This window comes from Macaca thibetana, chromosome 9 (assembly GCF_024542745.1).
Source record: "Macaca thibetana thibetana isolate TM-01 chromosome 9, ASM2454274v1, whole genome shotgun sequence".
Taxonomy (NCBI): domain Eukaryota; kingdom Metazoa; phylum Chordata; class Mammalia; order Primates; family Cercopithecidae; genus Macaca; species Macaca thibetana.
The window spans coordinates 129,674,931-129,700,490 of record NC_065586.1 but is presented as its reverse complement, the minus strand read 5'-3'; the positions used below and the strand labels follow the sequence as shown (position 1 = coordinate 129,700,490).

General features: G+C 46.9%; 3 protein-coding genes and 1 pseudogene across 3 annotated transcripts in view; 1 reads left to right on the top strand and 3 right to left on the bottom strand.

Annotated features, from left to right (window-relative positions):
• Positions 1-20,644, bottom strand: part of LOC126963295 (cytochrome P450 2E1-like) — a 114,617-nt gene extending 93,973 nt beyond the window's left edge. Inside the window, exon 1 of the mRNA XM_050805514.1 lies at positions 20,541-20,644. Coding sequence (XP_050661471.1) covers positions 20,541-20,629 — 89 coding nt within the window. The 5' untranslated portion in view covers positions 20,630-20,644. The remainder of the gene's footprint in view (positions 1-20,540) is intronic.
• FUOM (fucose mutarotase) overlaps positions 1-25,560 on the top strand; it is a 243,837-nt gene that overhangs the window by 22,164 nt on the left and 196,113 nt on the right. The gene's annotated exons all lie outside the window — the stretch shown is intronic.
• Positions 7,537-18,792, bottom strand: LOC126963293 (cytochrome P450 2E1). The gene is given in 10 exon segments (XM_050805511.1): positions 7,537-7,880; positions 8,751-8,892; positions 9,387-9,574; positions 12,608-12,749; positions 13,634-13,810; positions 14,212-14,372; positions 14,756-14,905; positions 17,543-17,678; positions 17,680-17,706; positions 18,601-18,792. Coding segments are annotated over 10 exon segments (1,485 nt in total). The 5' UTR covers positions 18,778-18,792; the 3' UTR covers positions 7,537-7,695.
• On the bottom strand, positions 21,832-21,880 carry LOC126963471 (uncharacterized; annotated as a pseudogene).

The following is a 25,560-nucleotide window of genomic DNA, read 5'->3' as shown; positions in this document are numbered from 1 at the left end:
TTTGCACATGAGATGGGTCTCTTGAATACAGCACACCAATGGGTCTTGACTCTTTATCCAGCTTAGCATTCTGGGTCTTTTAAATGGGGCATTTAGCCCATTTACATTTAAGGTTAATATTGATATGTGTGAATTTGTTCCTGTCATGATGCTGGCTGGTTATTTTGCAGACTTGTTAATGTAGTTGCTTCATAGTGTCATTAGTCTGTGTACTTAAGTGTGTTTTTGTAGTGACTGGTAACAGTTTTTCCATTCCATATTCAATGCTTCCTTCAGGAGTTCTTGCAAGGCAGGCCTGGTGGTGATGAATTCCCTCAGCATTTGTTGTCTAAAAAGGATTTTATTTCTCCTTCACTTATAAAACTTAGTTTGACCAGATATGAAATTCTGGGTTGGAAATTCTTTAAGAATGTTGAATATTGGCCCCCAATCTCTTCTGGCTTGTAGGGTTTCCACTGAGAAAACTTTGCATTGGATTAGAACATACTTCTTTAGCTCAGCAAAATTGGTTATTATCCACCTTCTGAAGCCTAATTCTGTCAGTTTATCCGTCTCAGCGTCAGCCCAGTTCTGTGCCGTTGCTGGAGAGGTGCGGTGATCATTTGGAGGAGAAGAGACACTCTGGTTTTTTGAATTTTCAACTTTTTCGCATTGATTTCTTTCTCATTTTCTTGGGTTTACCTACCTTCGATTTTTGATGCTATTGACCTTTGGATTGGGTTTTTGTGGGGTCCTTTTTGTTGCTGTTGTTGTTGTTGCTTTCTGTTTGTTTTTCTTTTAACAGTCAGGCCCCTCTTCCATAGGGTTGCTGCAGTTTGCTGGGGGTCCACTCCAGACCCTATCTGCTGGGGTCCCTGCTTCACCTGAAGCTATCATCAGTGGAGGCTGCAGAACAGGAAAGATGGCTGCCTGCTCCTTCCTCTGAGAGCTCCTTCCCAGAGGGGCAAAAGCCTGATGCCAGCTGGAACTCTCCTGTATGAGATGTCTGGCAAACCTTATTGTGAGATCTCACCCAGTCAGTCAGCATGGGATCAGGGACCTGCTTAATGAAGCACTCTGGCTGTCCCTTGACAGAGTGGTGCGTTGCACTGGTTGGAATCCCCCATGTCCATGCTGCCTGGACTCTTCAGAGCCAGCAGGCAGGAAAGATGAGTCTGCTGAACTGGAGACCATGGTTGCCCTTCCCCACAGGGCTCCATCCCAGGGAGATCAGAGTTCCATCTGCAAACCTCTGGCTGGAGTTGCTGAAATTCCCACAGGGAGGCCCCACCCAGTGAGGAGAGATGGACCTGGGTCCCACCTAAAGAAGCAGTCTGGCCACAATCTGCCACAGCCTCTGTGCTGCACTGTGGGGAATTCCTCCCAGTCCAAACCACCCAGTCTCCCTGGCACAAGCAGGGTAAAATGGCCACATGGAGCCACAATGATGGCAGCCATTCCTCCCCCTGGAAACTCAGTCACCTTAGGCAGTCTGCAGTGTGCTACTGCTGGCTGCAACCCAAGCAGCCACCAAGAGCCTGCACAGTTCTGTGCTTGGGATCCACCCTGGTGACATGGGCTCATGAGGAGATCTCCTGATCTGTGGGTTGCACAGATCCATGGAAAAAAACGTGGTTTCCCTGATGCAGTAGCACAATCACTCGCCACCTCCCTTGGCTGTGAGTGGGAGTTTCCCTTACCCTGTGTGGCCTCTGGGTGGGCTGTCACTCTGCCCTGCTTTTTCTCACTCTCTATGGATCACGCCAATCACCTAGTCAGTCCCAGTGAGAACCTGGATACCTCAGCTGAAGGTGCAGGATTCACTCACAGTGTTTGTTCTTCTAGGTCAGAGCCACAGGCTAGAGCTGCTTCTAATTGGCCATCTTGGCCCCTCCCCCACTTTCTGAATATTTCAGCTATAAGAAGGTAAATAATCCAAGATCTCCCTCTGATTCCCTTCAAGAAGTTTAAAATTAGTTCTACAGGGTCATTCCCACAAGCAGTATGCAGTACCAAAAAGGGAGGTAGAACGCTCCACTTAGTAAATAAAAATTTGGAGATAATAAAATCAATACTATATCCAATAATGAAAAAACCAGACAACCCCTTCTTGGCAGTAGTACATTCTGGAGGAAATTCAATAATAAACAACAAAAGCCAGTCAAATGCAGCTGCACACTGTTCTGTGTACTATTGATCTCCTTACTATATTGGTCTGGGTGCTTTCATTGGTTTGCAATCCAGAGGCCAAAACCTTCCAAGTAAGCCATTGTTTAAACCAACAGCGTAAATGCTAAGAACAACAAGCCATCAATTTTGGCTACTACAAGCCTACAACCTGAAGACTTTCCTGGCTTGCCTGTGACCAAACAAACCAACAACTGAGCCACAGGGCCTGCCCACAGGCCAGTGTTTTAATTGACAGACAACCTCACAGTCTATTAACAACACACACCCAAATCAGGCCATATGATTTAAAACCTATTTGCAATAGAACATCACCCATTTGGGGGCAAAATGCTGCAATGTAAAAAACTGTTTGCTTGCCCCACCCTTAATTGGGGCTCTAACTTTCCCAGTTGGGTTACTGCACCTTGGTTCATTATGACAGTATTGCAGATGTCAACATTGCCTTTGCCACCTGTGCACGCACATAGCTCCTTGACTTAAAGTATATTTGCCAGTCAGACTCCCAGGCCCAGTATTCTCTTCTGTTGTACTTTGGTTTGTTTGACCTCTTCAAATCTCATGTTGAAATTTCATTCCCAGTGTTGGAGATGGAACTTAATGAGAGGTGTTTGGACCATGGGGACAGATCCCTCATGAATAGATTAATGTCCTCCCTTGGGATGGGTGAGTTCTCACTCATTAGTTCTCATAAGAACTTCTTGTTAAAAGAAAACAAAACCTGGCACCTCCCTCCCCTTCTGTTGCTTCCTCTCTTGCCATGTGATCTCTGCACACAGCAGATCCCCCTTCATCTTCCACTATATGTGGAAGCAGCCTGAAGCCCTCATGAGAAACAGATGCTAGTGCCATGCTTCTTGTATAGCCTAAAGAACCATGAGCCAAATAAACTTTTTTGTTTTTATAAATTGCCCAGCCTCAGGTATTCCTTTATAGCAACACTAAACAGACTAAGTAAGACACCTTCAAATTACACAACTGTGTCATGATCCTGGCTTGGCTCTCTGCCACAACCTACACCCCACACTCCCAGACCTAAAAGGAAACCTGGTAGAGGTTACTACTACCCATCCCTTTTTTAACATTTAATGAAGATTATTGCATTCACAAGGAGGCAATTGTCCTTGAGAAGAGGATAGCCCACATCCCAGTGCCTCTCCTATTTCCCTACTGCAGCTTTCCACCATGAATTCCTGTCCTGAGTATTTGACCGTGGCCACCACAACCACCCCCTTTGTGTTAAGGACTGAATATTTATGTCGCTCCTCAAATGCATATGTTGACGCCCTAACCCCTAGTGTGGTAATATTTCCAGGTATGGTCTTTGGAAGGTGATTGGGATTAGACTAAGTCACAAGGGTGGGACCCTCATGATATCAGTGGCCTTATAAAAGCAGGAAAATCTTCCCTTTCCCACCTCTCCCGACCTTACCCACATTCATGAACCAAGGAAGTGCAATCTTAGGACATGATAGGAATGCAACCATCTGCAAACGAGGAAGAGAGCCCTCACTAGGAACCAAATCAGCCAGCTCCTGATCTTGGACTTTTCAGATTCCAGAACTGTGAGAAGTACATTTCTGTTGTTAAAGCCATCCAGTCTATGATAGTTTGTTATAGCGTCTCAAGTAGACTAAGACAAATTGTGTTACCAGGAATGTGGTCCTGCTGTGACAATATCTAAACATGTGGAAATGGCTTTGAAACTGGGTAATAGGTAAGTACAGACTGAAAGTTTTAAGGTTCCTGCTAGAAATACAAATGTTAAAGGCCCATTTAGATAAACTGGAAGTCAAACCTGATGAAAAGGGTACTTTAACCAGACACAGGAAGAGTGTGTCCATTGTGATGAGTGTACACCATATTGTAGAGGAATGTAAACAAGAAAACTAGTTCCTTGATTGGGGAATACATGGCTCTTAATAACAGCATGGTAAGTTTCCTGATTACATTGAACAATTCAGACATACCAAGAAAAGCCAAGAGTACAAAATCAAGTTATACTGTAGGAAAACATGCTTTTTCTAGACCTTGAAAATAAACATTTCAGTGTCAGGTCATAACAGCAGAATTATAACCAGAGAAAAAGTTACAGGAGTTGACAAAATGATGGAAGGAGACAGTTATCATCATAGTCAAGGGAAAAAACATACCTTTTCAAAGGGATAAAGAACAGAAGGCAATAAGTATGACCTGCAAAATGGAATTCAGTAAGGTACCACAAAGGTTGAACTCCTGGGATATTAATCTGAGATGTTTCAAGAAGACACAGATTTCAGAATTAAAAATGAAAATCTTTTGCAGTTTCATTAAGAGCAAAAGAATACTTTAAGAAAACCAGTAGTAGGCCAGGCGTGGTGGCTCACACCTGTAATCCCAACACTTTGGGAGGCTAAGGTGGACGGATCAAGAGGTCAAGAGATGAAGACCATCCTGGCCAACATGGTGAAACCCTGTCTCTACTAAAAATACAAAAATTAGCTGGACATGGTGGCACTTGCCTGTAGTCCCAGCTGCTCGAGAGGCTGAGGCAGGAGAATCGCTTGAATCTGGGAAGTGGAGGTTGCAGTGAGCCGAGATCTCGCCACTGCACTCCAGCTTGGTGACAGAGCAAGACTCCGTCAAAGAAAGAGGAAAGGAGAGGAGAGGAGAGGAGAGAGAAAGAAAACCAGTAGTAATTATAGTCTATCCCTTTGGTTCTGTCGCTTCTTCCCAATGTCAAACTAGTTGATCATAAATATCAACCAATCTTTAGTGGTGATTTGTGAGATTTTTGGTACACCCATCTCCTGAGCAGTATACGCTGAACTCAAGATAAAAGTTGCAGTCTTTTATCCCTCACCCCCTTCCCACCCTTTCCTGTGAGTTCCCAAAGTCCATGGTATGTCCCCAAAGTCCATTCTTATGCCTTTGCATTCTCATAGCTTAGCTCCTACTCATGAGTGAGAACATACAATGTTTGATTTTCCATTCCTGAGTTACTTCATTTAGAATAATAGTCTCCAATCCCATCCAGGTTGCTGTGAATGCCATTAACTCATTATTTTTTATGGCTGAGTAGTAGTCCATCATATATATATACTACAGTTTCTTTATCCACTCGTTCAATCATGGGCATTTGGGTTGGTTCCACAAATTTTTGCAGTTGTGAATGTGCTGCTATAAACATGCATGAGCAAGTTTTTTTTTTTTTTTTTTTTTTGAATCTCACGCTGTTGCCCAGGCTGGAGTGCAGTGGCAATCTCGAAAGCTTACTTCCCGCCATTCTCCTGCCTCAGCCTCCCGAGTAGCTGGGACAGAATTTTTGTACGGGGTACTGTGGTCTCGACTCCTGACCTTGTCCCCCGCCTCGGCCTCCCAAGATTACAGGCTATGGAGCAAGAAAACCACTAAAGAACTTACTTAAAAAACTACCTGTTCCCCAAGAACCTAAGGAGAAGAAAAAATTTAAAAAATAAAGAATAAAAAACAATAACAGCAGGAACATTATTTGATAATCTTCCTAGCTCTGATTATAATAATCAGTGCTCTCCAAATGTTTTTACAATCAAGAAACAAATATAGAATGATAATATTTATACACTGAAAAAAAAATCAACCAATCTGCCAAGGGAAGGATACCAAACCTTTTGATAAAGTCAGCTTCCTGAATTGCTCACCCAAATGTGTATGGGATGAGGTTCTAATATTACTTTGGATTCTTCCCATATATCTAGTTGACATAGTCAGCAATTGTTTCAGTTAGTGAGAGTGGCTATACTCTGCACAGTAGACCTTAAAGGATGTTTGGTTTGAGTAGTGAAAGTTTCTAACAAAAGAGGAAGCTTGAACATCTTTACATTAATGCAAAACAAAAATCTTAGTCAATGAAAAAGAGTCAAATGAAGTCTTGGTGCACCATCTTGGGAAAGCTGTCTACTTCATGATGCCATCTGTTTCTAAGAAAGATTTCCCTTGGATATTCTCAATTTTAAGTCACCTATAGGTTGATAAGTCCAAGAAACCAAGGGAGCTCTCTTTAGTCCAGAGACATGAACCCAAGGCTCAAGACACTGAAGCTTTACTGCAGTGTTGAGTAGTAAGAAGACCCTGGTATGGTTTTTTCAGTGAGACTCAAGGGCAGTTTTTCTCTAGTGTCATCTCCAAAAGACCCAATCTTTAGGTTCCAGGTGATGGAAGATCTGAACATTATCAATTGGTGGTTCATAGAAAGCCTACTTCAAGTGGTGGACGTGTACATTTGCAAAATGCATCAAGGCCTTGCATTATTGAGTCACATCAGAGCTAACAAGTACAGGGGATACACAATGTTGTATTATCAAAGGAATAGATGCTACAGTAATTATTTCATAAGGGGTTAGTTTGTGTTTTCCCATAGAAGTTAATCTAATTACCATTAAGGCTAGTGGTAAAAACTTTTGACCAAAATAAACCACTTGACTCTGTTAGTTTAACTAATTTTAGCTTCAAGATACCATTTGTCCGTTCAACCTTTCCAGAATCGTGAGGATGATAGTGCAATTGGGTTTGAAAAATCTTATTTATTAACTTATCCTATAAAGTGAATTGTCCAACAACTTTCTCCAAACCTGAATTTGTGGCTGTAATCATGGTTTATTTGGAATATTTTGGGTCAACAGTGTCCTTCTTGGGCACCATTCTCCTCAGCAGTGCACGCTCTGCGCGGCAAATGTCACACACAGGTCAATATGCATCCTGACGTTAGGAAAGGATTACTGTTGGGGTTTTGGGACTCGAACTGGCTTCTCTGCTCCTCAACTTGCAGACAGCCTATTGTGGGACTTCACCTTGTGATCGTGTGAGTCAATTCTCCTAATAAACTCCCCTTCGTATATACATCTATCTTATTGTTTCTGTCCCTTTAGAGAAACCTAATACAAATTCCCCACCTCAATATGTTTCTGAAACTGAAGTGATGTGATCCTAGATTGAAGAGCTTTTCAATAATATGAAAGTTATGTTACAACTTAATATTAAAGTAAACATATATTTAAAACCTTTCTCTGGCTGGGCACAGTGGCTCACACCTGTAATCCCAGCACTTCGGGAGACTGAGGTAGGTAGATCACCTGAGGTCAGGGGTTCAAGACCAGCCTGACCAACATGGTGAAACCCTGTCTCTACTAAAAATACAAAAAATCAGCTGGCATGGTGGTGGGTGCCTGTAATCCCAGCTATTCGGGAGGCTGAGGCAGCAGAATCACTTGAACCCAGGACGCAGAGGTTGCGGTGAGCCAAGATCGCACCACTGTACTTCATCCTGGTCAACAAGAGCGAAACTCTCAAAGGAAAAAAAAACCTCTCTCTGTGAGAATCACTTTAACAATTAAGATATTCCATGACTTCACGTGTAGTTAAAATAATCATGTGATGATTTATTTATATTCTGGGAAAATATTTATTTTCAAATATTCATATGAAAAGAAAGGAATCGGTTTGAGGAAGCCAGACCTAAAACCATTTGAAAACTTGTTTGAAATCGGAGGGATCAGGGCAACATCCTCACACTCATGAACGGGGAATGACACAGAGTTTGAAACGTGGTGGGATACACCCAAACCCAATATTTACAGGACTGATGTCGATATCCTTTGGGTCAACGAGAGGCTTCAAATTAAAATGCTGCAAAATGGCAGACAACAATAGAAACAACTCCATGCGAGCCAAGCCTTCTCCAGCACACACTCGTTTTCCTAGAAGTAACAATGGTATTGATGAGACACTGAGGGAGTTTCAGAGACACGACGCTGTCAACAGTGAGACTAGGGGAAGCGGGGAGGAGGCTGTGGGCAAATGGCCATCACAAGGCAGGACTCACCCCTCTCTGTCTATTAAAAGCAGCACAAAATGTACTTGAGTGGAAGAATACCAGCGACACTGACTAATTCAGGGACCAGCCTTCATCAACCTCAATTATCCAGAGCTCAACTACAAAAACCGGTGTTAAGTTGGGAAGACAGTGTCTGCCCAGTAAAGAAGCCACCCCCAGTGCTCACCAGTGATGCCTACAGGAGGGAAGTAGGGCCCTGTTAGAAGCTGGGGCTCCAGCATTGGGTGTGAAAAGTATGGAGTTGTTGTGTGATCTTCCCACAACAATCCCTAAGATGAGGCCCTGGGAAGGAGGACAAGTGCCTCAAAGAGAGTCACTGAGTCACATCCCAGGAAGGCTTTGATGCTTCCTGTGATGATTCTAGGTAACCAAAGCTTAGGTTTTGTTTAGTAGCTCTGGTTTACAATTAGGGAGAATTGGATAATATGGCTTTGAGAGCTTTTCACTAAGTCTTGTTAAAATAGGAACAGAATTTAGCAATGAATGATGTAAAATATCTAGTCTTTGGGGAAAAAATCCACCTACAACACTTCATTCCCAGGATTGCTGCTGAAAGATGTTCCCTGCTGAACAGGGAAGAGTACATGTGGGTCATGTTGTCAATAGAAACAGGACACACAGTGAGGTTTGGGGTGTCAGTGGGTGCCTGGGACGAGGGCAGAGCACACGTGGAGTGGACATGAGGAGTGTGGGCTGCTCCTCTAGGGAAGGTGCTGCCTCTGATCGTTCTCACCTGCGGAAAATGGCTTGAAATAGTCACTGTACTTGAACTTCCCACTTTCATCCAGGAAGTGTTCTGGCTTAAACTTTTCTGGATCAGGAAATTCTTGGTTGTCATACAAAACAGAGTCCAGAGTTGGCACTATGACCGTGCCCTGTAAGAAACAAAGACTTGTCTCAGTGAGTCATGTTAACAAAATGTGGGCTTTCACCTAGAAACCCCCAGTGACGAATGCTGTTTTGAATATTATGCTATAGAGGATAGTATATTTCCAGCTGAGGGAGTTGCTTAGTGAAGGATTAGATAGAAAGCAGTCAGGGGTCAGGTCTAAATGAAGATGAAAGCCCTAATCTCACAGGATTAACCCCAGAACTGGTTGTGATTGTTCCTGGCATTAGAATTCACTACAGTCCCAGACATTAACTGCTGAGGCATTTTCCAGATTTCCTCCACCTCTCTGGTCACCAGGCCAATCTGAGCACTCCTGGGGAAGCAGCACCCCACAGGGTGCGAGTTGGGGGGCAGCCTCTCCATTCGGTGACCCCTGCCAAAGGGAAGGGTCTTGGGGCCCCCATCCTGCTCCCTGGCATGAAGGCGATTAGCTGATAGGATGGCGTTCATGCTGTGTGCTCCAGGCTCACGCTGGACCTTGGGGATGATGTATCCTCTGAAAATGGTGTCTCGGGTTGCTTCATGGGGTAGGTTGGAGGGCACTAGGGTGATGAACCGCTGAATCTCATGCACCACAGCATCCATATAGGGCATCTCTTGCCTATCCTTGATGGCGGGAATTCGGCTTGGCCCAATCACCCTGTCAATTTCTTCATGGAGCTTCTCTGCCAGGATATGAATGGGACAAATTTAAGGGATTGGTTCATGGCCAGTTGGACATCCACCCATCATCCACCCATCTATTCAATCACCCTTTTACCATCTGCCCACCTACACATCCATTCACCCCTCCATCTATCCACCCCTCCATCCATCCATCCACCCTCTATCCATCCACCAACCATGCACCCACCCAACCATCCACCCACTCACCCAGCCAGCCAGCCATCTACCCTCCCATTCACCCACCCACCCATCCATCCAACCACCCATCCATCCACCCTCCCATACACTCACCCACCCATTCACCCTCCCATCCACCCATCCACCCATTTATCCACCCTCCCATCCATTCATCCACCCACCCACCCACCCATCTATCCAACCACCCATCCATCCATCCAAACACCCACCCATCCACCCATCTATCCATCCAACCATCCACCCATCCACCCATCCATTGACCCATCCATCCATCCACCCACCTATCCATCCAACCATCCATCCATCCATCCATCCATCCATCCATCCATCCATCTGTCTGTCTGTCCACCCGCATCCATCCACTCCCCTACCCAGCCAGAAGATGTTTATGGAGCATCCTAAGCAGTGCTTAAGTTTCCCTGGGTCCTTTGCATTACTGGAAAATTCTCCAAAAACTTAGTGAGAGCTAAGCTCTATGAGGTTATTTACAGGATGTTTTGGCATCCATTATCTTAGTTGATGATGGCTTATTCAGTTCTCTTCATGTAATGAGTAGAAGATAATGAAAGTGTTTTGGAAATTTCTTCTGGGAGGGTAATCTTTGCGTTGATAATTACTCCAGGTTTGTTTACTGCATGCTTCTGAGTATGAAGGGAATTTACAGAACAGAATCAGACATGCAGGGTCTACTTCTCGAAGTTGGACAGTCTCTGTCTTTCTGACAGAGGTCACAGCTGCCTTGGGCAAGTTGCCTAGCCTTCCCGTATTTGGAGTTTCCCATGGAATGTCATCATATGTTGAGTGAAAAAAAAAACAAGCTGCAAAATGTTATGTACAGTACCCAGGTGAAATATTAAACACATACAGCAATAATATGAATATTGTGCTGATAACTAATAACTGTTAAAGGTGCAAAGCCACACAGCAATTCTGGAGCCATCTCTGGGGAGAGAGGTGGGGAGATGTGAGGAGGTGGACTTTGACTGGCTCTGTAGCACGTTTTCTTTTGAAGAGTTCTGACGTAAGTATCGCAAAATGTTAATAAATGTTAAATTTGGCAATGGATATATGCATGTCAATCATATTTATTTTCCTTTTGTCTACATTGGAACCTCCTCATAAATAATAATTTAAAACATTTTTTGAGTCCATGGTTCCCCTAGTGCAGAGTAGTCAAAAGTTCTCTTATAATCGCTGCAGATCCATGCAATGATTCCTTCCCTAAAGTTTTGGCTCCTTGACCCTTCACATTTCCATGTGATTGAAAAAGCAAAGGCCAGGGATGGGGCATGGTGGCCACACCTGTAACCCCAGCACTTTGGGAGGCCAAGGCAGGAGGGTCACTTGAGCCCAGGAGTTCAAGACCAGCCTGCGAAACGTAGTGACACCCTGTCTCTACAAACAAAAATTTTTATTTTGGAGACAGAGTCTTGCTCTGTCACCAGGCTGGAGTGCAGTGGCGTGATCTCGACTCAGTGAAACCGGGGTTCAAGTGATTCTCCTGCCTCAGCCTCCCAATTAGCAGGGACTACAGGCGCATGCAACCACACCCGGCTACTTTTTTGTATTTTAGGAGAGACAGGGTTTCACCACGTTGGCCAGGCTGGTCTCGAACTCCTGACCTCATGATTACCTGCCTTTGCCTCCCAAAGTGCCAGGATTACAGGCATGAGCCACCTTGCCCAGGCAAAATTATTTTTCTTTTACATTTTAATCAGCTGGGTGTGGTGGTGCACACCTGTGGCCCAGTTACTTGGGAGGCTGAGGTGGGAGGATCAATTGAGCCCAAGAGGTAGAAGCTACAGTGAGCCATGACTGCATCACTGCACAGCCTGGGCAACAGAGTAAGAACCGAAGAAGAGGAAAAAGAAGAAGAAGAGGAGGAAGAGGAAAATAACAAGAAAAGCCAGGGTCTGACCCTGGGTCCGTCACATGTCGACTTTCTTGGGGGAAATAACTTCATAGCCTGTAATTCCTGCTTTCAGGAACTGACGAGCCTTAAGACCACAAGTGACCATTAGCAGCAGCTTTCTGAGGAGGGCGGCACACACCACTCTGGCTGTGAACTGCCTCGGGCAGAGGCTGCCCAGCCCTGTGTCCAGCCCAGCGAGAGGCAGGGGCTCTGGGCCCCCGGGCAGTCTCCAGCCAGGCTGCAGCTCCCTTTCCTGCCCTTTACTTGGAGCCAGCCCTGACTGGCCTGTTTGCATGCGGGTGCCCTCACATCACCTCTACTTGGCCCAGATGGGTGCTTCTCAGGGCACGACCCTCTGCCCACCTAGGCCCACACCCCTCACACCTCCTCCAGGCACCGAGTCCCAACTGCCCCAGGTGCCGCTGGGAGGAGACCTGGGGAAGGAATGACGAGGGTCCAGGGCAGCTGTAGCTGCTTCTTCCTGGACTTCCCTCCTCACATCTGCATTTGAGGAAGACGCCCCAGCAAGGACCCTCCCCTCCAGCTCCAACCTCCCCACCTGCTCTGCCTAGAAGACCAGGTCTTACTCGGGGGAACTGGGACATTATCTTCTCTGTCATAAACAGGTTATTTATGGAGCAGAATGCAGACCCTGCCACCTCCCTCTCCACTCTGGTGTTGGGATGTTTCCTGCAACCAGGGGCTTCTTCGTGGGGTATGGACCAACTAGTGTACAAGAGTACCAGGTGTCCAGCACAGACAGTAACATCTCCCCTCAAAGCAGTGCATCCAGCCATCTCACCACATCGCCGTGAGGGCTAACAAGCAGCTTCAAACAGAAAGCTGCAGCCTAAAATGCGCAAGGCTGGCCATCCAGGGGGATGCATCCGCACGCACAGTGTCCCTCCAGTCACTTGCCTACCTTCGATCTCAGGGTATTTCATGAGAATCAGGAGCCCATATCTCAGAGTGGTGCTGGTGGTCTCTGTCCCCGCAAAGAACAGGTCGGCCACAGTCACGGTGATACCGTCCATTGTGTACAAGCGCTCTGCACTGTGCTTTTCCTGTGATGCCAGAGACAGACAGGAGAAGGGGCTGCTTGTCTCCTTTCAGCACAGAACCAGCCACCTCCCAGCTCCACAGGGACACAGGAGACAGTGTCCAAGAGGCTCTCCCAGCGGAACTGTGACTTGGAGCTGTGACAGACAGGGTCGTCTCCCCCGCACAGCCATGGAAACTGAGGCTCCCTGGAGACCTGCTGAGGGCAGGACAGGGCTCTGTCTCCCTCAACAGCATGAGGGCCACCCTGGGAGAGGCGACATCCCCCTGACCTTGGTCATAGCTCAGGCAGGAGCTAAACGGCTCCTGCTGACCCCTCCTGCTACAGGGCTAGTGTCTGCTGCCATGAGGGGCCAAACTGGTGGAGGAGATGCTCAGACAGTCCCAGGAAATCAGGGTGGGCTCCACATGTTGTTCTTGAGCCACAAGCCACAGGAAAGGACAAGACAAGGACACAAGAAGCTTCTCCAAGCTGGGAAGGAGGCAGGGGATCAGGGTCCTGAGCGGCTGCAGGTGGATGAAGCTGGGGAGGGCTGGAAGTCTTGCACCTGTGCACTTGGGGAGTACATGCCCACAAGGAAGGCTGAGGGCTTCTCCTCAGACAAAATGCAATTCTCAAAGTCTGTGGACTAGAAAGGGTTGAGCAGCGGGACCTGGAGAGGGCTAAGGGGCCCACCCACACCACCCCAAAGCCCCAGGCCAGCTTGGCAGCCAGGCAGGCTGACTTGCGTCCAGTGGTCATGCTGAAGCCAAGAGTGTGTGTGTGAAACTAGGAGCGTGCTGCGCTGGAAGGCCTGGACACCAGCGAGTGCAGGTCACACTGTAAATCTGAAATCGTGCACTCTCTGCCCACCCCGGAGAGCCCACATCATGGGAGGGCCGAGCCTACCTTCTCCATTTCCACAAGCAGGCAGTCTGTGAGATCCCGGGGGCAGTTGGGGTCCAGAGATTGAAGGTGCTCCTTCACCCTTTCAGACACATACTCCTTTATTTCAGCCACATTTTTCATGACTTTTCTATGGCTTCCAGGCAAGTAGTGTAGTAAGCTGGGGAAATTATTGTAAAGCTAGAGAGGGAAAAAAATATTTTACTATTTTCTTCTGGATGCAACATAATTCTGTTAGAACAACAACACATTCTCTAAACCTGAATTTGTGGCTGTAATCATTGTTTATTTGGAATATTTTGGGTCAACAGTGTCCTTCTTGGGCACCATTCTCCTCAGCAGTGCACACTGCACGGCAAATATGTGCACACACAGGTCATTACTCATCCTGACGTTAGGAAAGGGGGTGCGTAGGGCCCCAGAGATGACTCTGGGAGTAATATTTGGGCTAATCAAACACCCCTTGAAGCTATGTTCTTTGGCTTTTGCAGGCCTGTCTATCACATATAACCTGAATTTTCCTTCTTTTTCTAATGTAAACTATACAGTTGATGATTGATGAAAGAGGAAAGTGGCTTCACCTGGAGCCAGGGAGTGCTGAGCAGCTGGAAGTTCTCATTAAACAAATACATCAGCCTCAGAAACTTCTCATCATTGTAGTCAAAATGCTTGCGGAAGAGGATGTCGGCTATGACGTTGCAGGGCGCACAGCCGATGAGGAAGGTGGGATCGAAAGGCTGGCCTAGAAAACAGGCAGTCGGAGCAATCAGAAGATGGGCACAAGGAGACTCCTCCACCGGCTCAGTCACCCGCTGAGGTTCACCAAGGCCTGTGAGAAGGTGCCCTGATAACTGGCGATTTACAAAAGATAGTGAATGTCTGAACCTGTTTGAGTTTCCTTTGCTTTTCAACAGTATCTAGGATACAAGTCACATGTTTAATGGCCACCCTTGCTCCCTGAACTGTGTAGCTGGAAACTAGAGTTCTAAAACACAGTATCTGTGGACTCACGTGACCCTTCCTTGTCCGTAGGTCCCTGTGGTTCAGATGCAGTCTAGGAGTCCCAGCCAGGGCTCCCTGCTCCCCTGGTCTGCATGAGGACTGGGCCCTGCAGCAGATACGCACCTTGGGTCTTCCTGAGCGCTTCCAGCAGGAAGTGGGCCTCCCTCTGGATCCGGCTCTCGTTGCCCTGTTTCCCCATCCCATAGTTCCGGAGGGTGGTCAGGGAAAACCGCCGGATGTCCTTCCAGGTAGGTCCGTTATTGAAAATAATTCCTAAGGCAGAGGGGACAGGAGAGGGTTATTCCAAGTACCCATTCTGGGGAGAAGCGGGCTAGAGAGGGCCTGGGAGAGCACAGCAGGGTTTGCAGGGGTGTAAACAAGTGACAGAGGGGACAGAGGGACAGAGAGACAGAGGGACGTCCCAGCCTGGGAGCTGCCAGCACCGGCCACTGGTCAGGTTTTGGGTGGGGAGGAGCCTTTCTGGGGCCCTCAGTCTGCACTGTGGTTCCTTCACCACATGTAGCCTCTCCTGGGTGCTCTTCTTCATGTTGTCAATTTGCCTTCTTTCTTTTTCCTTTCTGCTGAGTCTTCCCCATGCTACATAAAACCACATATGGCTGCTCCAAGAACACCTCCCACCTCTTTCCCTTTCTATATAAGGGAATAAGTATTCACTTATTCCCACCCTTATCTCAACTAACTACAAACCTTTTTATTTTCTTCCAGATAGGAATCTTGAAATTATCCCTGTTTCCCTGCACACTCCCAGCCACAGCTCATTTACACCTCAGGGGCCCCTTCCCCCTCTCTCCCTCGCTCTCTGTCTTCCTCTTATCCATCATCACTTCCTGGATAAATACATTTTGGGTACCTCCCGCATATAAGACATTCTGCCAGCTCTGGGCATTCTGCAGTAAACAAGGGTCATGTCCTACGCAGCTTCATTAGCTGATTGACCACTGACCACTCCTAGGAGGCGCCTGCAGGGCACTCAGAAAGTGCCTGGCAAAGCTGTGCTCACGTGCTCCAGAAGCAAGGCTGTCCGGCCTGAGAGGAGCGGGGCCACATGAGATAAGGTGGGTGGGGCAGGGGTGCAGCTGGACTGAGGGCTTCATCTCATCCTGAAAGGTGTGGAGGAAGGACTGAGGAGACAGGTGGGGCAGGGGGCAGACGTGGTCATGTTGAGTGGAGGGCACCCCGAGATGACCCATTTAGACAGCATTCAACAGGTTAAAAATCTAGATTGGGAACGAAGCTTTCTCCGTTTTATGAACTTTTTCTGAAAGGATGTGTGCAGTTCCCTTGACACGTTGTCACACAGACTGTGCTCAGTTTTGTGCTAATGAGGAATATTTCCATCATTGTCCCTCAACGGCCAGGTGCAGCCCATGCCCAGGGCTCTGCTACTTTTCCGCCAGTCTGAGCCCTGTGCGTCATGTGAAAATGAAGCTTTAGAGCCCCCAGGCAGAGGCAGCAAAGTCCCCTTGGGCCCGATCTGTGTTGATGTGAGTTCGGCTCCCCGCCCTGCTGCCTCAGACTGTGCCTTGGACCCGTGGGTGGCAGATAAGGGCTCCCCGGAACCAGAACTGAGCTCCTCAACCACAGAACCCCAGGGCCTCCTCCAGTAATGCTCCTCCTGTGTTAACGACAAGGTCTGAGATGGTTAATTTTGTTTTTGGCAACCCCAGAGAAGGAAAACAAACCCACAATGTAAAAGAAGGAAAACCAAATGCCACTAATTGTGATACAACCAGCCCGTTGTCCGCTTCCGGAGACAAGGTTCTGGACGCGGTTCTGGCCCAGGAGCCTGAGCTGGAGCCGGACCCCGCCCTCCGCCATCCCGCGCCCCGCAGAGCGCACGCCAGGAGCGCGAACACCAGCGCCTGCTCTGTGCTGACGGCCTTCTTTATCAGTTCGTTTAATTTTCAGATTTGTTGGCCCATTCAATGTTCACAATGTTCAGGAATGTAGACTGGACAACTAAATAGGGCAAGAGCGCGAGCTCACCATGTAAAAATCCCACACAGCATGCCAAAGGTTTTTTCTGGAGCCTCGCCATCAAAGTTGACTCAGGAGGAACTAGAGGCTTCCATGTGGGACACGTGTTATTTCTAATCTACTTTGAAACCGAGGGGCAGGGAGGGAGGAAGGAGAAAGCAGCAGCAGGCCGGGTCTGCAAGCAGGAAGAGGGGAGCCGGCCGGCAGCCCGCCTCGCTGGGGTCTGAAGCCAGGAGGCTGGGAGAATGCTCAGATAAAGACGAGCCAGACCTCCAGACCCCAACCTTCCTCTCCCTAGAGAGACAACAGGCCGCTTTCTGGATTTGCTGAACTCGGGGCTCTGGAGACAGGAAATGTGGAGGAGACAGCAGAGGTGAGGCTGGGAGATGGAATTTCAGTGGGTCTCTTCCCCCTTCCCGGTCTCAGGACATCCCCCCAGCGGGACATCAGAGTCTCCCTCTCTGGAGGTCACCAGCTGCAGCTGAGCAAAGCCCCGAGGCGCGCAGTGTCCGCAGCTTCCGACGCCTCAGCGTGGGTGAGGGGACCTCGGTGGACGAAGCCACCTGTGCCCAGGCGGTTGAACACGAGGCGAAAGCGCTCCCAGGAGGAGCCTGCGGGCCCAGAGGCGGAGCGGTGGGGGTGCGGGAGGCGACTCCTGCTCAGAAGCAGCCCCGCCCATCCCTGTGAACTCGCCCCGTCGCTGAGAGGCCGGACTCCTGGGCGACTCAGTGCGCCTCGCGCCGCAGGAAACGCGCGGGGGCCATCGCCCGAATCCCGATATCATCCTTCGGATGCTGTTACTGTAACATTACTGTTAGTTTAGTATTTGGTCATCGCCAAAGTGGCTGGCGCCCGTAACTGTCCCGGGGCGTGGTATGCGCCCCCCGCCCCGTGCCACGGACGCGGACTCACCCCTGTCCCTGTGCGCGTGGAACGCGGGGATGTCGCCTCTGCCCGAGAACTCGTCCTTGTGGTCCAGCAGCACTTCCCTCACCGCCTTGTAGCCGTGCACAACCACCACGCGCCGCGAGCCCACGTACAGCGTGCGTGAACACCGGCCCGAAGCGCTGGGCCAGCTGCGGAGACCCGAGGCTGGAAGTCAGGCCCGCGGCCCGGCGGGGAGGTGCGGGGCTCTAAGCCACACCCCTGCCAGGCGGGTATTGCTGTTGCTCTAGAGAACCCAGAGGGACGTGGGGAAAGGCTGCCTTTGTCCAGCCCGAGGTGGGGGAGACCCTCCCCACAAGACGCTGCTGCCTCTGCAGGGCGCGCGGGGGGCTCCAGCTGCCCCGCACCCCACCCGCCTGGATTCGGGCAACTCCGCGGACTCCGGCTCAACTCCCTTCCCTAAGGCGCGCCCACCAACCGCCCAGTTGCCCGCTTCTGGAGTCGAGGTTCTGGACCCGGTTCCGGCGCGGGAGCCCGAGCTTGAGCCGGCGCCCCCCGCCCGCCGCCAGCCGGCGCCCCGCAGAGCGCACGCCCAAGAGCGCGAACACCCGCGCCTGCTCCATGCTGAGGGCGTTCTTTATCAGTTCATTTAACGTTTAGATTTGTTGGCCCATTCAGTGTTCACAACAGTCGTAGGCGGCAGGTATTGGTGTCACAGGGGCTGGCCCAACACTTCACGTTTCATCTCCTGCTTTGGCAAACACAGGCTGACGCCCAGCGGGTGCGCATCTGGCCGCCAGCGCGGTTATCCCGGCCTCGCAGCAGCCCGGCCTCGCCGGCCTCCCCATCATCAGCCCCAGGACGAGGCACCGGCGGGGGCCTCCAGGGCCTGGCACGCGGGCTCCGGGCTCCAGCTGCACCGCAAGCGACACATTTTGAGTGTCGCTCCAGGATGCTATCAATTCCGTTAACTCACAACAGGCTGGTATTGAACAACCACAATTTGTCTGTAAAGCAGTTGAATACACATATACCAGATCCAATTCCTGAGTTATTCTCCCTCAAATCAACACTATTTCTCTTACCCGGGTGAAGGACTTGGGAATATTCTTCAATTCCAACTGGAAGAGGTTCCCGATGATGGGAAGTGGGAAAGGGCCTGGGGGCAGATTCCAGCTGCTGTGCACCTGCCTCCAGATGGACACCAGCAGGAGGATGGCCACCCACACCAACAGGGCCACGCTGACTCCGAGGGCAGACATGGTGCCGCTGGGGTCCCGCTGCCAGCCTGGGAGGACAATCCTGTGGAAACGCAGGGCTTTTTATAATGTGTTTCGAGCAGGAGGGTGACCCACCAACCAACGCCCTCTTCTTTCTAGTCTAGCCCAAGTTATTAGTTTATTATTAGCTGCTGTTGGCCATCGTTTCGAAGGCTGATTCCCGCAGTGGTGGCCCCCAGGGTTTCCAGTCAGTGACCTGGTGAGGACGGAGCTGGGCCATGTCAACACCCTGGTTGCTAGCACCTGACAGTGTGCGAGTAAACACATCCAGGGACATGTTGCCAACCCATAGTTAAGAACGTGGGGTGAGGGACTGTCCTGCCCTTTGGCACTGGTTGGACAAAGGGGAACTCCAGCCGTATTGCCATGAATTTGTTTGGAGTAGGGTTTAATGTAATACAAGATCAACCACATGCCAACCCCCTCTAGACAGGGTACCAGCCCTCCTGGTGCAACAGCCTCTTGATGTCTGATGAGGAGGTTTGTCTGAGTAGCCCTCAGTAGTATCTGAATCACCACTTGAGTGGTGCCACATGAGTGGGGCCAGAAGGAAAATTCAACATCAGAATTCTATTCCACTTTCTCAAATTAACTGGAAAATTCCATGAAGGAAAAATAAAAGGAAAGAAAGAGTCGACCAATTCTGAGAAAGTTAATCTCTGTTTTTATTTTTTAAAAGGGTTTATATTCTGGCTGTAGAAAACTAAGAAAAAATTATTCTTCGGAATTATTCCACATTTAAGTTCTTAAAAATTACAGTAGGGTTTTATTGGATTTGTTTTACATTAGGGTAAATTTGGAAGACGATTTTAAAGATATCTTGTCTTTGTTGATCCCGGGACACAGTAGAGCTCCACATTGACTAGTTTCTTCTTTCATGTATTAATTATTTTCTTCATACAGGCCCTCTTCCACCTTCTATGAATGTAGTCTGCAGGTAATTTGTGGAGCTTTTTGTGTGTGTGGTTAGAATGAAGAGAATGTTTTTCATTCTGTCTTCTAACTGGCAATATATAGAAGTTCTTAATTCATAGGTTGCAATTTTATACTTTTATATAACAATGAATATGTATAATAGAAAATATGATGAGAAATGAAGAAAATAAAAGTCATTTACAATCCAACCAAATGACTTGTGGATTTTGAGTTATGCCATTCTATACTTGTATTTATACAAAAATGAGACTCCATACTATATATTGCATTGTAACCCAGTTTTTCTCTTGGCAATTTATTAGCCACATGAGCAAGTCATTGGTTGTGCTGCACCTAACACTGCACCTCTCCTGAACTAAGAAGGAGCATTGGCCTCAGGCAGAAGCTTCAGGAGCCTTTCCCTCCCTCTGGTTTTTTGCACCCCTCAAGGTAAGAACGGACAATGGAGAACTAGACTGGCTCATGGGTGAATTAGCATACCCTCTCCTCCTGTCTTTCCTTTCCAGTGGCCAGAGTGAGGTGGCAGGGACAATTTCCTAGGCAGAAACTGAGCTGTCCAGACCCCTGCACCCTGTTCTCCTGTTGTGGGCCCAGCCAGGCCTGGCCGAGACAGACAGCCATTGGGGTCCACAAGTTTCCTTGCTTACTGGTTCCTTCTCCTAGTGCTTGACAGGGGCAGAGTCAGCTCCCCGCAGACTGAAATTGAAGCCTTGGCTTTGGTGGGGTGAGAACAGGAAGCATCATGGTGGAGACTCAGAGCAGGCCTCTGGCTCCCCTGGGCTGAGGACAGCCTCGTCTGTGCAGCTTACCTGAGTGTGCACATCACACGTGGGACCCGCGTGCCCTGGAGAATCTGTGCCTCACAGGGATGCAGCTGTGGTCTGAGTCCTCTGGCCATAATACTGTTAGATGCCCAACCAACATCAAATTTTAAATACAGGAACATGTTGTTTGAAAATAATGACATTTCTGTGTACTTCTTTTCAGAAGTCAGTGCTTTTATTTGTTTTGCATCTATCCCGTTGGCAGGACATTCTAGGACAAGGTTAAATAATCAGGATGACAGAGTGCGTGTGCCTGTGCCTGTGCCTGTAGCAGGGAGTTCTTCAGGCTTCCGTCACGTCTGCTGTTGGCTGGGTGTGGCAAAGAGGTGACTGTATTGGGACAATTTTCTTCTTTCTCTAGATAACTAAGAGTGTTTTTCAGGGATGAGATTTGGGTTAATGAAATGTCTTTTTGATTGAGACAATCCTGTGACTTTTCTCCGTAGACCTGCTAGTATGATGCCACATGAAAACACTGTCTCACAATGCACCATAAAAGTACCATGAACTTTTATATTGTATCATAAAAAAGTACCTCATAGTTCCACATCACAACCAACTTCTTCATGGAGTGATACTCTTTTAACACTCTAAGGATTCAACTTGTTAATAGTATTTTTAGCAATTTTGCATTTATAACCGCAAATAAAATCGGGCTATAGTTTTTGTGTTATATTAGGTTCTCGCATAAAAATTGCACTATTCCAGAAACCACTGAAAAACCCCTGTCTTCTCTGTGCCTGGAGATACTTTATATTGTAGGGGAATTGTCTGTGCTTCAAAATTTTAATAGAACTCACTAGTAAAGCAATATAGAGAAGATTTATTGGAATTAAATAATTGTTTATAAAGATTAGAAAGATAATTTTAATTGGGAAAGTAAAATATCTACTTTTAACAAATGCAGACAACATGGAAATGGGTGAAGTGAAAACTGAGAGTCCCAAATTCACCCTACAAAGGCAGCTTCCATATTTTAAGCCCCATTCAGACGGAAAAATTCTGATAATTCTTTTAATTATTTGTAGTTTTAATTTTATACCTACTAAAACACTTTTTTTGCACTTACTTTAATTCTGTGTATAATGTGGATTTGAGTTACTAGTGTTCTTTGACTTTGACCCGAGAGACTTCCTTTAGTATTTCTTATGACAGGCTTATGAATTCTCTCGGTGTTGTTTATCCAAGAATGTCTTAATTTCTCTTTCTTTTTGACATTTGTTCTTAGCCAAAAGGCTAAGATATATTTTAAATTTTAATTAATTAATTAATAGGGGAGGGTATTAGAAAACCTTCTAGACAAATTCTAAAGAGTTGTAATACTTCTGTCTTTTTGGAAGCATGTTTTCTGGATACAGAAATCTTGGTTGGCAGTGTTTTCCTTCAGTGCCCTGACTGTGTCATCTCACTGCCCGCTGGCCCCATGGCTTCTGGTCAACAGGTGTTGTTATTTTATCAAGGGCTGATTTACCTGATGACTCATTTCAGTTTCAGGTGAACAGGTTCTATTATTTTAACGAGGGCTGATTTACCTGATGACTCATTTTGCTCTTGCTGCTTCCAGGACTCCCACTTTCCCTTTGATTGTTTGACAACAGTGTGTGCAGGTATGGCTCTCCTTTCATTTATTCTATTTTGAGAATAAATGAATAAATGACAATAAACGAATATTCATTTATTAAGCTTTTGGAGATATAAATGGATCTTTTTCATCAAATTTGGGGAATTTACACCCATTATTTCTTCAAATAGTATTTGTGTCCCCTTATTTTTCTCATTCTGTGATTCCCACTGTGCCTGTGTAGATCCTCTTGATGACGCCCCAAATGTCTCTGAGGCTCCATTCATTTTTCAACAATTTTGCTGGTGTTCACATCGCCATTCTGGAGGAACAGATTTTCAGAGCTTCTTATCCTGCCATTCTGAAAGTGCTTCTCTTGTCTATCCTATTCATTAGGAAAATAAGAGCTTTCCAAGAAACTTCCAGAAAATCTGAGATTTTTTAAATTATTGGTTAGAATGTCACCACTCCTCTGTGCAAGAGGGGCTGGAAAGTGCAAAGACTTTCTAAGCAAATGCGTCAAAATGTTAAAGGAATTAGGAACGGGATTGATTGCTAATCAATAGCGTGTACCATACTATGGTTAAAAGTATTCTGTGTATTTTTCCAGACTTTAAAAACAATTTATATAAACATACACACACATACTACATTTTGTGAGGATTTCACAATTTGTCTATTTTGAGTTGATGAACAATTCAAATGGTTTCCCCAACTATTTATGTTACAAAAGGTGCCACAATGGTACCTGTAGGTGTATCTTTGTTCAGACATGCACGTATCTCTGTAAGTCGGTTTTGTGGGACTGGGACGGTTACGTCACTAGATGTGTGGACTTACGATGTTAATAGGTATATAAAACTGCTTCCTGCAAAGGTTGAAACACTTGAAACCCCCCATAGTAGTATGGGAGTGCCAATTTCTACACATCTTCTCCAACACTGGATACTGTCAGTCACTGATAACTGAAAATTCATATGTCATTACTTTAATTTGCATTTCTCTGGTCAATAAAGAAATAGAGTATCTTTTCATCTATTGATTTTTTATCTGAATTTCTTTTTTAATGAAACTTCCTTCCCTTTTCATATTGGGGTTTTACATATTTCCTCTCAGATTTTCAGGACTCTTTGTCTATCAAATAAGTAGTAGTTGTTTTTACGTTTTATGGTTTGGAAGTTCCTCCCAGTCTCTTGTTTGATTTCCATATGTAAGTTAGATTTTTATACAGTTAAAATGTTCAGACTTTTCCTTTATGGCCTTTGGAATTTAGACAATGTTTTCTAAAAGACCTTCCCCATCGATTATTTTTAATTTAAAAGTCACCTTTATGGCCGGGCAGGGAGGCTCACACCTGTAATCCCAGCACTTTGGGAGGCCGAGGCGGGCAGATCATGAGGTCAGGAGATCGAGACCATCCTGGCTAACACGGTGAAACCCATCTCTACTAAAAGTACAAAAAATTAGCCGGGCGTGGTGGCGGCGCCTGTAGTCCCAGCTACTCTGGAGGCTGAGGCAGGAGAATGGCATGAACCCTGGAGGCGGAGCTTGCAGTAGCCGAGATCGCACCACTCACTCCAGCCTGGCGACAGAGCCAGACTCCATCTCAAAAAAAAAAAAGTCACCTTTAGAAAAGATCTATGTGATCTGGTCATTTCTAGGTAAGGTGCTTTGATTTCTCCGACTAGAATCATGTTTTATTAAATTATCCTTTATTTTTAAAATCTACTCAGATTTATTCAATACGTATTAAAAGTTAGCAATTAATCTTCTAATTGTACCTTTTCCGTTGTATAAACATCTTTTTGTCCCCTCTGATAACTGTTACTACATGTGTTTGCTTTTCATAGTATTTCCCTGGTCTATCTTTGCTCATCACAATATTTAAAGTATCTTTATGTCATTTTTGTTCTTGATAGGTGTCCTGTAAACATTCTATAGCTTTGACATAAACAGAAAGTTTTTCCTTTTTATAGGAGAATTAAACAGTCATATTTATCATGATCACTAAATTTGGCTGTTATGATGTGTATGTTTGTGTGTGTGCGTGTGTATGTGTATGCATGTGTGTGTGCATGTGTGTACGTGTGTTTCCTTTTGCTGTGTTTGGATTGATCATTTTCTGTTTGTTCTTCTTTTCGCTTGATGATTTGGAATCCTGTTGTTATTCTACCAGTGGTTATCCTTGAATCTGAAAGTACATATAGACTTATAGTTTTTTATTAACTTGAATAATTTGTCAATATCTTCTTATCTGAACAAGAAGGGACCTTAGCATGCTTTTCTTCTCTACTTCTCTTGCAATATACACTCTGCCCCAAATCTCGGGAATTTTAGTTTTAGAATATTAGTTTTAAATTTGTTCAAATATACTTTCTTCTATTTTATAAATTAATTTATATGGAGGGCATTCACATTTTCAGCCACCTATCGAGTGATTATTTGCACTTGAATATATGCTGTACCAATCCCTTTGCCTGTTACTTCTATATCATATCTTGTCTTCCGTGGATTCCTGCTCCTAGACACATATCTTCCACATAAAATCAGGACCCAATTTTGTGGGGAGAGGGTGGGCTACACGAGGGGGTACACTTGGAGGAATGCCCACCTCCCTGGACTACTTGACCTCCCTCCACAGCCAAGTTCTCAGTGGCAAATCACGTGGCAAAATTATGTTGTCAGACTGACAGCCAACTTCCCTCCCCTCCCTTCACACTCACAAGTAGGAAGCATCAAACATCTCAGAAGTGCTCTAGAAGGACAATCAGTGCCATAAATCCTTGCACCACAGAGCTAAGAGGCAGAAGAATGTTACTTTTCTGGGCACCCAAAAGGCTCTGGAGAAGAAGGGAGGGGAGCACGGATGAGGCTGAAAACATGCTCAGAATGGCTGATTTGAGGGCTCTCCCGGGAAACTTCCTCTTGTTTTGTGTTGTCAAAAGGGTGAGAACCCTAAAACAGACATTCGTGTGGGCAAGTATCTAATGTTCAATGCCACACAAGGTCATTGGAAATAATGACCTTGACAAAAGCCAAACGTCTGTTCCAAGTAAAACAAAAGCAGAGAACACACAACCTCGCCGCGTCCAAAGGCCAAGCCACGCTGCTGCAGGAACGAAGCCTCCCAGTCCGAGGGCGCGCGGCCCTGCGCTGTGTCCTGTCTCCTGTCAGCCGGCTCTGCCCGCGCGCTGAGCCGCGGTTAAGGTTCCGGGAGCAAACAACGCGGAAGTGGCAGCCCGGCTGGGTGGAGGAGGGAGCCCTCCGGTCCCGCTGGGGCTGCAGCTCCCTGAGGCCCCGAGGGGACCCCGCTCGCCTGGGCCCCGCCCACCAGAGGCCGCCAGAGAGAAGCCGCAGGGGAGGCGCCTCGGCTGTTTCCCTGAGGCTCCTGGTGGCCCGTTTGAGACACAGGACAAAACGTGTGAATGGCTTCTGTAAATTATC